General features: G+C 35.9%; 1 protein-coding gene across 1 annotated transcript; it reads right to left on the reverse strand.

Moving 5' to 3' along the window:
* Positions 1-111: 111 nt before the first annotated feature.
* On the reverse strand, positions 112-12,114 carry LOC135691247 (guanine nucleotide-binding protein G(s) subunit alpha). Its single transcript, XM_065209058.2, has 12 exons — positions 11,809-12,114; positions 11,623-11,695; positions 11,316-11,370; positions 5,575-5,694; positions 5,299-5,396; positions 4,770-4,824; positions 4,280-4,353; positions 3,927-3,985; positions 3,512-3,632; positions 3,054-3,184; positions 1,921-1,988; positions 112-1,599 (listed from the first exon to the last, which is right to left on the reverse strand). The coding sequence occupies exons 1-12, from the start codon at positions 11,933-11,935 to the stop codon at positions 1,453-1,455; spliced, it is 1,128 nt and encodes a 375-aa protein (XP_065065130.1). The 5' UTR covers positions 11,936-12,114; the 3' UTR covers positions 112-1,452.
* Positions 12,115-12,438: the final 324 nt, after the last annotated feature.

Here is a 12,438-nt window from a genome sequence, read left to right on the forward strand (position 1 = left end):
TTTTCACTGGCCTTTTTTGTCCAAGCTCTAGAAATAAGGCAGAAACAAATTCAAATTTCCTTTTTTCTTTGTTACGAACTTGTGAGACAAACAGAGAATGAAGCAAGAGACTATGTTTGCAGGCAAGTTTATTTATATACATCATTATCTACGAATAGATGAGACTCAGACATAAATCATTTACTAACCGACGGTCTACAAGATCACATCTCTATTCGACAAGCATTTAACATATTTAAATGTATTCGAAAGGCATAGCACGCGCAGATCGCATTCTTCTCTGCCAACCTTTACTCAGGTTGTCTGTGCATGACTGCGGAAGGATTTACGGCTGCCTGAATTGCAGCATGAGCACGATACGTGTTCTATTTAGAAGAAACTGAAAATAATCGACTGCACCTTTGGTCGTCTCTTGTTTTATACGAGAGAAGACAATACACGACAGAAAAAATGTCGTTTATTAGCATATCGTGAATAATTTTGTACGTCTTAATAATACCTATAAGAGAAGCTGCCTTTCATCAAGGGAACAGTTTAAATCCTCGAAGGGTTGTGCCTTGAGACGTGACTGCTGCTTAGTTTTCCTAAGACCTAAGGAACTGCGTAATTTACCTTAGTCAAACTTAACTAATGTTAGACACGTGAGCAATACGGGAATTCGCAAGGTAACTCACATTGTACTAGGTTGATATTGGTAATAATCTAATAATATTTACATAGCTTGCAATCGCACGGTTGTAAAATCTTTCCATCTACATCTACTATGCAACAAATGGAATTCAGTTTCCATACTTGGAATACATTTACTTGGCAATAGAGGCACCGGCAGTTATTCCAGATCAACGCAAATTACAGCTCCAAGGAGACCTTCCAGGAAGTTGCCTTTGCGTAAACAAACAAAGATATTTGTGTCGCAAATATCAAATCTGAATCTTAAGAAAAAGTAGAATATAAAAAGGGATGTGATGTATACGTTTAGGGGTTTTGGAAATTCTCTGAAAAGTGATTTTCATGGATTCTTAAATATCCTGGATTCGTTCTATCACTTAGGAAGTTTCCTGTTTGTTGAAGCATCCTGGAAAGTCGTCGGAGGAATATTCCATTAGGTTACAACCGTATCAAGCTAATAAGAAGAAACAGAACAACTCCCTCTATTACCGCGGCCTGTACGCTTGCGTGGAAATTCTGCAGAGAGTAGACTCCCTGAAGAGCACACGATCTGGTCACGTGATATATTACGTGTTGTAGTCACGTGCGATGCCTGTGCCTTTGTATGAAGAAATGGCTCTTTCAGAAACCAGGATCCAAATATACATATTTTCAATAATAACAGGTCTCTTGAATACGGGGTACCGCCATTTTCAAGTTAGGATTTTTTTACATACGTGGTGCCGCCTTGGCAGAAAACATATTTGTTGTTGTTTACTCCAATAGACACAGTAGGCATCTAGTTCACAGTAGTTCGTATTGTCGTAGGTGCATTCTCTGGATAATGTCCCTACAATCATTGAAAACCCGTCGAATATTCTCAGTATCGACAGCACAAGTAAAATGTGGGTAACAGTAGTGCTTCCCATCGCTTGTTGCTGTGCTGATTCGCTGGAAAAAAGGAAATAAAATACCATTTAGCTGTCATTCGTAAAAAGATCTCAGGCAAAAAAAATTCAGCTCGATTGTTATTCAACATATTCCACCCCATCATTAAGGACTATATTTGCAATTTCGATGCAAGATTTTCACAAAAGGAGATAGCAAATGCAATTTAAATGTACAAAAATGAATGGTATTGTATCTAGCTGACTTTGGCTACATATATCAGTTTGCTTGCTGACCACGGGAGTAGAATGGAGTCAATGGCTGTATATTTTTATGAAAGGACTGGTTAATTCGAAAAGGTTAAATATAAAATCATTAACTTACCAGAAACTCATCTCTGATGAAATACTTGGCTCTGGTGACTTCCTCCTCCTCCCCGAGCTCTCTTTTGGCTACAAATGAAATTAAAAATGTAGATCTAGTGACATTTGATCAAAAGTAGGAAACTTTTAGGTCCGAATGCACGCAGAATGCCTGCTGATAGGTTGTGGATGACCGAAAGATAAAGACTAGGACCGTGGCTACAGTGTTCTTAGATAAGGGAAGGAAATCTTGCCTTTAAAATAATTAAAATTCCTTGTTTCAAATCAACAACCCCTTTTGTTCCTATTGATCTCAAAGAATTGTGCCCCTGCTAAAATTCTATCCTTTTTACGAATGTGGATTTTTCAAATAAGAAGGGACAGCCTTCTTATTTGAAACCCGTTTTCCGCTTAAACGAAAACAACCGATTCTTACACAGGTGCAATTCGTATGTTATGGTTTTCCGATCTACTGCTTTCGATTCAATTCAATAGACTAAAATTCTCGACGGCCGTCAAGATTCCGATTCAACCAATCGGATAAAAAGTTTAGCACGATCTGATGAATTAAATTTAGAACAGGGACAGGAGGACATCAAATCAAGTCTTTAAATGAGTTGGCCTTTAAACTCGTCCTATACATTGTCGCTGGAATGATTTGAGCGATGCCAGATGCAAGGGTAGTGCTATAAAGCACTCCTGGTTGTACTGTGTTCAATTCTTTGTCCTTCGGAGCATTATTGTATCTGCTTTTGGTGAAAAACATAGGAGCACACCTATTATTTTGTAGATCGCTAGTGAAAGATGACATTACCAAAAAGTGAATATTTAAGTCAACAAATGATATTCGCCTTTCGTTTTTCCTTCTGGGTCTTACGTCGACGCCTAAATACGTGCATTTCCCTAACTTGACATCTCGGGCATCTTATCAAGCACAAAAATGTTAATTTGCTTTTGTTCAAAAGTTTTACTCAAAGCTTTGCGCTTGAGCCTCTAAAGTGGAAACTGGCCTGTCAAGTGTTAATCTAGCTGGTGGATATACTGCAGTCGAAGCGATTTCGCTTAGGTTGACATCCATCTGAGAAGGATGCAAGACTTCGTAAAATTTTGCAAAGTTAAAACCTAAGAATAAATTAGTGACAAGCGTGATCATACCATCCTCCGGTATTCTGTATCGTGCATAGTCTGGGAAATAATCTTCAATTTTTGATTTTCCCGCCAAGACCTTGTCGCGAAGTAAATCTTGCTTGTTCAAAAACAAGATCACTGATATTGTTTTCAAGAACCTGAAAGAAAAATTTGAGATGTACAAGCATTTGGGCACGAGAAAATAAATGAAAAACGGTCGCACTTTCATTTCTGCATTTTTTTGTTTATTTTTCAGTGTGTGACATTAGAACTATTAATCACACTGCATCCAATGCAGCATTGTTTTTGCAACCAGTAGTCTACAACCTCAAAATTAACTTAATTTCTCTATCTGTCGAATGTTAACCTAGCTTAGACCATACTTGGATTAGTGGAACAATTTCTAACTTTCTAATTAGCAACAGAAACTAACAGAAGCAATTATCTTTAAATGAAACATCTAAATGTAAGTTCGTAGTACTTACCTGTTATTCCAAATATTTTTAAACAGCTCTAAACTCTCCCGCAACCTGTTTTGACTCGTGTCTTCGCGTAGTACCAGATTGTAGCTACTACAGGCCACAACAAAGATAATAGCAGTTACATCTGAAAACCAAGAGTTGAAATTTCCGGTGAGACCATGTCGTGTTTAATACAGCAATCATGATATAGAGGAGCAGCTAACAAGGATCTTGCGTCAATGCTGACGTATTTTGCAGGTCCTTTATCAACTCTCAAATTTTGTTTGCATTCAGATAGAATGCGCACAATAACCCAACAAATTGGCAAAAATATCGATTAATAATAAAACAAAAGTTCATATGCATTTGCTTTTGTAATAACAAAATAAAAACTAATAAGAAAAACAAATGCAAATTTGCGGTTGAAATAAATTATTACCGTTGAAGCACTGAATCCATTTTCTTCGCTCATCTCTCTGGCCACCAACATCAAACATACTATGATGAAATTAAAAGGAATGGACATATAGTAAAGGAGAAAAAGTCTTCTAGTGTTAGGCTAAACTTGAAAGTATGTGTAAAAAACATGTGGAATAACAAAGAAAAGTATCATGAAGTTGCCAAGGTTACGATCGATAGCAATCAAACAGTTTATGATCTTACTGGAGCTTTTTGCATTTTCCAAGTATTTTATTCAACAAGACAATCTTAGGAAAATTAAGAATTGAAGTACTTGCTGATTACAAATGGAATTAAAACAAGAAAAGACGGTCAACTGGCAGCAATACTTACTGGAAATTCACTCTGTCTACTTGAAATCTCGTTTCAATGATGCCACGAGTTAAAATACGGCACCTTAACAGATCCTGCAAAAATTAAAAGGTTCTTCATAACCTCGTCACAGAAATAAGCTGCCATAGAAATAATCTTCTTGGCTCAAATTGGGAACAATTACCACAATTCTAAGATTACAAACAAATCCTGGTTATTTTGATCACAATGCAGCCCGCTAGTGAAGGGATGCGTAAATCTCCAAACAGTGCTGTACTGATACGAGGAAGCCAACTGTGCACTTTCAGTTCGATCAAGATGGATGTATAATGTGTAAAGCAAATCAGATTGTTTGTTTACATTTTCACAAGCCAATGAAAATGCGCAAAAAACAATAGATTCAATCTGATTGGTTAACTGCTAACACGTTAACCAATTAATAGATTCAATCTGATTGGTTAACTATTAAAGCATTTCTCAGCATTGTTAGCAAGACCTATATAACAGCTACCTGATTATTTGGGCTGTAGTCTGGCCTTCTTACTCCATCCACTCTGTCTAGGAAACTACAGGAAACAAAAAATATTAATATCGAAACGTTAACGGATAATACATAAGCAAGAACAAATCCATAGTACAGTAAAAATCAGTTCTCACATTGAATGTGCAATAGTGAGAAGAAAAGTAATGATTTTAAGTTCCTTGACTTAAGTTGTATTTGATCGTTTTAAGAGCGAAATAACTTTCCTTTATAACAAAATTTACGGGAGTTATGGCCCTGAGTCAGGTACTTTTTTCAGCCTAACAGAACTGTAGGGGATTTTTAGGCCAAAATTTAAACGCTGTAAATATACAAGTGGACAAAAAGGGGACCATGTCGTAAGGCCTTGATCATTTCGAACTAAAAAATCTACATTAAAAAAATATTAGAGCGATCTGACGTGGGGTAGATGAATTAAACTTCAAAGGAGCTTAATCTACACATCCTGATTGACATCAAGATTGGTATTTTGCAGGGCATTTGATGGCATGAAACTTACTATTGGGCACAGTCGATCAGTTGGTACTCATTGGACCTTTCGAAGCATTCTTGAACACCTTTATCACTCCAAAGTATCTTCACGTGATCATAGAATTCCTGGACAAAAACAATAATGACGTAAACAGGCTGATTTGAACTTGATTTGGATTTTTACAAAAAAAGGAATGAAGGTGGAGGCAAAGGTTTATAGCCTAAAGCTCTGAAAGAAGGTAATACAATGGTTCAATATAGCCTGAAATTAAAAATACTTTCTTGGCATTCAAAGCAGCCTTACCGATGGATAATTGAAATCGTCCTGCGTGGCATGTTGTTGGAGCCAGTCCACTCGCCACTGATTTGCAGGGTTCTCTAACTTGACTGGAGGCAAAATTGTGTTCATGGCACCAGTAATTGTCTGCATGGAATAACAATTTTATCAATAAAGCTTTGGGTATGCTTCTTTGCAGTATAGGGCATATATAAGCAGTGTGATCTCAACATGCATGATTAATTCTCAACTACAAAAAACTTTTAAGATTTATATCAAAACTTGAAATCCAACAATGATTATCAATATAAAACCAGGGACAAACTGGGAGCTTGCTGAAGCAAAAAAAATCATCCCCAGACAATCCATCTAGCCAAAAACTTTAGCTATAGCATCAAAACAACTTTCAGGTAGGCATTTAATGACGTCGGCAGTTGCTATGCCTCTAAATCCGACTATCAACCTTTTCATATCACTTCATAGCTCAGCACAATAACAATGGCAATAAATTAGCCGGAAAACAGTAGCAGCCAGATAGAGAATACCCATAAGCCATTGTGTGCTTAGAAATGTCAAGCCTGATGTCAAGTTATTACTTTTTCTTAAGGATTTGACAAGGAAACTTCAACCACAAGATATCTACCACAGAGTATATTTACTAAGATAATCGTCAAAATCTCTTATAGCCGCATGCTTTATCAAAGAGATTTTTCTATTTTTATCCCATGATTTTCCTCAAGCTGACATTTTGAGATAAACTCCTTAATCATGCCATACAGGTTGAGTCAGCCAGAGAATCCAATTGGATAAGGGCAGGAAACGTTATTTAATTAAAAGGGAAAATACCAGAACTATGAAAAATAGGAAAGTGTTTTCTTGTGGCAGAGGCAAGACTTGAGAAAATTTACTTAATAGTCAGAGTATTTGAATTAGTTTTGACAGTTGTTCGCAGTGTTCGTTTTCCTTTGTTAATTATCCACACGCGAGTATTCCAAAGTTGACTAAATCGCAGGCAAAATCACAATGCTATTAGAGGGTACTAGACGAATCGTGAAATAAATACACTGCAACGAAAACAGCAGAAGGAGCAACAGGCGAAGGAAGCACATGTGGGCATTCTAAAAAAGGGAGGGGCACATGTGGACAATAGGGGACACCTCCGTTAGCTGCAAAAGTCTGTGCCCCCCGTCTACGGCAATGGGTGCAGCAATCATTATTTTTACGTTGTTTACGTTACTTTTTACGTTGGCAAAAAAGAACAAAAAATTAATATAGCTACAAAACCTACAAAATTTAAAACCTACAAAAACCATAGATCTTTAATGAAAATTTTGCACAATCTGCAGATGCAAGTATTCCATGCCATAATTTTATTTTTCGTTTGAACTCAACTAGTTTAATTTCCCGTGGTAAAGAGGACCACAAATGGTGACCTCTGTACTGAATTTTCTCTATCCCGTATGATGTTGTCTTTACTTTTGGCAACTGCAAATGATTTCCACTTCTCAAATTGTATTGAATATCTCTCTCAGTAAAAATGTTTTCATAAATGTTGGATTTAGATTGTTTTTCCTTTTAAATATTTCAATCATTAGCAGTTGCAGATTGTGCTGATGAATAGTTCAATATTTTTTATTCAACTCGGCTAGCGCTGGTTCACTATCTTTGCATACCAATCGCCGTGCTCTTTCGTGAATATGATTTAACTTCAGGACATAATGGCAGTGAGAGAGAAACCTAAAGCTTTTCTAACGTTTTGGGGTGAAACATTTTTAGTTTCTGGGGTGAGTAGGCAGGGTGAATCTGAACGGTGTATGTATTTTGATGCCCATTCATCCAGCTTAGATAATGACAGAATTTTGCAAGTGGGTTTTGGTTTAATTCAGGTTGGGGAGAATTGTAGACATAAAATTACATATTCAGTGGCTAGAATACGAGAGAAAATTCTATACCACAATAGATGAAGGTATTTTTCTGGGGTTTTCAAAATCATGTTGAGGTCAATCAAAAGTTTTCTTTTGGGAAAATCTGATTCGAAAGTTGTCCGCCGAACTAGCCAACACTGGGGCAGCTGAACTATACTGCTAACAGCAAGCCGGACAAGAAAATATGCAACCAAGAATTATGGCGTAAATTTAAATCTTCAATTAAAATCTCATTTTAGCGTGAACTGTTTACGGTTTTTCATCAAGCCACCTGTTAAATCTATTTGTAAATACATTGTTCATGATTGGTATGGCAACTGTGAAACTAAATTAAGCTCATACTGCCTGAGCCGTTGTCCGCTTGCTAACTGCCAAACGATGATCGTTTTTAAATTAGCATGAAAAGATTTCCAATAAAACACTAACCTTTCTCTGTTATAATAGTCAATCGAAAAGAACAATAGTGTTTGAAAATCTGGGTACATATTGTGTTACTGAATGAAAAGGCGAGCTATTTTTAGATCAAACCAAACAGTTGACTACTTGTGGTGACCGGTGACTCGCTTACATGACAGGTATAGCAGGTTGCATTTGACAGTGCTAGTATCACTTGTACACGGGCTTTTCCAACAGGCTGCATTTCAACCCTATACAAAATCACGTCGCTAACGGAGCGAGCGACTGTACTCCTGAATACAACCTTTGGACCTACTTCTAAACGACTGTTTGGCTATATCAAAGAATACACCTAACGGCAAATGAACACATCTCAAATATGGCTTGTTGTAGTGGTTTCAGATAACTAGGGGCGATAGTTTATGCAACTTGACGGGGGTTTATTGGCAGTAGCGACTGGATTGATTAACTGGATGCCACCGGAGGTTATTACATAAAAATTGACTGAAAACCCCGGAAATGGTTTCAAAAAGTCCTTAGCAAATTTATCATCACACAGCCGTTGTATCATTTACGACAGCAAGTTATACTCTGCAGTCCATATCTACCGGTTAGTCACATGACACGTTGCTAGGAAACACAAACATTATGCATAGGACGAAACTTGTTTCACAGCAAGATGGTTTTTTCTTTCAAACAAGGAAATTCCATGTGCTTGGGGAAAAGTAAAAAGTTAGCCTTATCAATTAGCATTCATGGCTTTGTTTCAATTATATAGAAACATTTGATTGTGGTTGCACTTTGTTACCAATAACATTCAAAAATTGCAACCATGAAAAATTCATGGGACTCCATTCAAGTAATTGGGATGAAGAATGAATTCTAATTACAATCAATTCTAACTACATGTGCCATGTTACTAAGAAAAGGTTATCATAACATTATTGAGTTTTTAAATTTTAAATCCAACACTGAAAGTGTTCCTAAATTTGAAATTCATGCTGGAACTAATGGTCTTTACCCAAGCCTGGCAATGCCAAGAGTATGAACTAAATACGGAGTTACAAAATAAAATTCCTGCATGCTCATTTACCCCTGTTATTATAAAAGGGAAAGACAATTTCTAGCTTTTGAGTGAAATTGTTTGCATATATTTTATATGATAAAATGTACAATTATTCATGTGCATGAATTGCAATAATAAAACAATATGTATATCTTTAAAACAGAAAAAACCAATATGGTAAAGAAAGAAAGCTGAACAAAACAAACTATACATGAGAGCAAAATAGAAAACCAAGAAAACTGTTCTCATAGCACATCGCATTAAACATGATTTGCATCACAAGGTAATAGGAGGTTCTCAATAAATATACTTTCAGTATACCATTCACGTTATTTGTTAACCACATTGTTTGATTTCAAATCTTGGTGGGGCTGATATCTTATGCAATCAACAAAATTTGTCATTCTATGTGTCAAAATTAGACAGTTTTTCATAAAAATGTCATTTCAAATCTTTTGTATATTTGAAAAAAATGATCTGACTATCAACCAAAATTGCTGAATAATAAAAAATTATTTTCAAAATGACAAAAACTTAAAACTAAAAACAAAGATGAAGTAGGGAACATCAATGTATTTTTAGATCAACCTACGCAATTCACTGCACACGAAATGCATTTAATTCAACTGCACAAAGAGCTTATTGTACACAAGAATTAAAATGACAGAAGGAACACAAAACAAGCTTGCTAAGATTTTGTGACAACATCAAATAATAAAGCAGACTTCCAATGAAGAAATTTCCGTAATGCTTATTTTAGTATTCTTGCTCAAGCATATTCATAGCTTACAGATCATTTTGAATGTGAGACAGAGCTAAGCTAAACAACGTTTCTGAAAAAAGCACTTTTTGTGCATTGGTAGATGTATATGAAAATTACTGCTTCATTTCTTTTTCACAAGGTGTTCTGTGACAAAAAGGCAGATCTGCACATGCTTCAGTATGTAGAACGGGAAGGTTCTGAGTTGGCATTCCGAGTTAGTAGAGATATTTATATATATATATAGAAATATCAGTTTAGAAATGTAGCCTCAAATCCTCCTGGCAAGTACAAAGCTATAAGAATTGCAATCCAAATTGTTTCATGATAGAAAATTTCCCGTGAAACACTATACTATGTAGAAAATTAAATTATCCATGGAAAAGATCTGAAAATACCATTTAATGTGTAGTTTAACTTCAGCTCATACTTATCAAATAATCCTGACTGACACTTTCAAAAACTATTTTTTTTACTTTTTGGCTGATATGCTTTAATAGGTGTCACCCTGGTTACATATAAACAAACACATTTGTTAGTCTTAAAACCAAAAATTAAGATTAATTTAAGCTTCACAAAAAATTTTAAAATTCCAATGATTTTTAAAATTTGTGGCTAGCATAGTAAAAAACATTTAATCCATGTTTTTTACTCTGTCACTATCTTTTATATGATTATTAAAGCGACCTAGGCAAGGTGATGCTTTGAATTTTGGGAAAATGGAATGATTTTGATAGTTATTTGGATAAAATACAGGTAATATATCACAATTGCTCATTGTATATAATAGTTAACAAATTGAAAGCTTTGTGTCTTTGATTGCCCACTAAAATGTTGATTTTGAATAGAAAAAAGCATATTAGGATATATTTGCGTCCTCATTAGACAAGGGGCAATGACTAGCAAAGAATCATGGCTGGAGCTAAATTAAATATCTTTTCAGTGGCATTCGAGTGAATTCCATACCATTGACCTAACTGCTGGAATAAATGGTTGTATAGTGATTTTACAAAAGACATGCTGATTTGGGTGGTCTTACTCAATTAATAAAAACTTTGAAACAAAAAAAGATTCTATCTACATACCTAATTTGCTTGGAAAAAAATGAAACCAGTTTATGGACGTAATTTAGTACAACTTGAATAGACAAAAGCTGTGAATATTACAGCGCTTGAGTACTTAGCTAAAATGCCAACTTTGAACCTATTTTTGACATTGTAACTGAATGCACATTTGACAGACGAAACGATTTTTTTTCTGCAGAATTCTCAAAAAAAATAACGACCAGCCATAATGATTAAATTATACGCACAAATCATGAAAATGTCAGCCAATTTTTGGCATTTCAAGGTGATGCATAGGCCTATTCTACCTCTGTCGTCGCTCGTTTATTTGGCAAGAACTTGAATGTTACATGACCTAATGAAATAAAGCTACTTTAAACATAACTAAATGCTCTAATTTTCCATCTATTTTGATGATCAACTTAGAAAAAAACCCCGATGTGGTAGTAGTTTTACCCAGCCTTACAGTAAGTTTCACTGGCCTAAATTGTAAATAACCACAACTGTGGTTCCGGCGAATTGTGACATATACAAGTAGATAATGGAGTAAAACTTACGAGAATTGCCTCCTTGATATTTCTTTTAATGTCTTCGATTCTTTCCCTTTTTTCCCTAAGAGCAAGAAAACCCAATCTCACGATCACAGCATTTAGAGGGCTTCATTAAAACTCTGAAAACTGCAAATTACAACTCGGTCGAATGTTGTGTCTGCTTTTTACGCTAAGAATGTAGCAATCAATGCCTCAAAATATTTTAAGACTTTACTCAGTTTTAGCAAAAATTTACGCCCAACTCTGTAGCGAAACTAGTTTGCAAAAGGCAGTTTAAGGTAGTTTCACGATATTTGCAGCGTATTTCACTTACTGCTCGTTGAAGCCGTCAACATGGAGAATTCTCATCTGCTTCACTATCGTGCTCTTTCCACTCTCACCCGCACCTTGGTAGAGGAAAGTATTTCGACATCAACTTTGACATTAAATTTCAAGAAATGGTGCAGTTTCGAATGACTTCACCGAAAGTTAGCTTATAATTCAAAGAAAGAGTAGTTACCTAGCAGAAGTAGTCTGTGCGTAGCTCTGTAGGCAACTTTATCTTGCTTCAGTTGTTGGTCGATTTTGTTGCTGGTTTTCTTCGCCTCATCCGAGCTCGAGCTTCGGCAAAAACAGCAGCCCATCATGGCTCGAGCTTGTTAATTATATCTACAATATGAAGAAATGAACTTGGCGTATGTTCTGATCGATGTACTGTAGGATTCTGCTTTACTCGACATCAGTTCGGCATTTTTAATTTTTGCAAGAAGAAACAACAAGACAGCTACCAGCCGGCCGTCAAGATGAAGCCTAATACGCATGCGCAAGGGTGCGGTGTTGTTAACAGGTGCATCGTGGGATACATCGCTTGACAACAGCAGCGGGCTTAAACAATAGCAAAACAAAACAAAACAATGGTAGTAAAACAATAAAGATTACAGAGACAATAAAAATTAGAAAAACAAAGAACCAAAATCGACTTATGTTAAAAATAGCCACTTGAAACTGGTGACCCTTGCTGATCTGTCTCCCAACTGAAATTTATAGGTAGGAGACAGGCGATAAGTGGTGGGAGTGTAGTGAAAAAGTAAGGGTGGATTAGCAGAAAGGCCCTTAAGAAATGGCAATCAAATTTGGACGGGAAAAGTCG

This window comes from Rhopilema esculentum, chromosome 4 (genome assembly GCF_057945365.1).
Source record: "Rhopilema esculentum isolate cy_ngs chromosome 4, ASM5794536v1, whole genome shotgun sequence".
Classification (NCBI taxonomy): Eukaryota; Metazoa; Cnidaria; class Scyphozoa; order Rhizostomeae; family Rhizostomatidae; genus Rhopilema; species Rhopilema esculentum.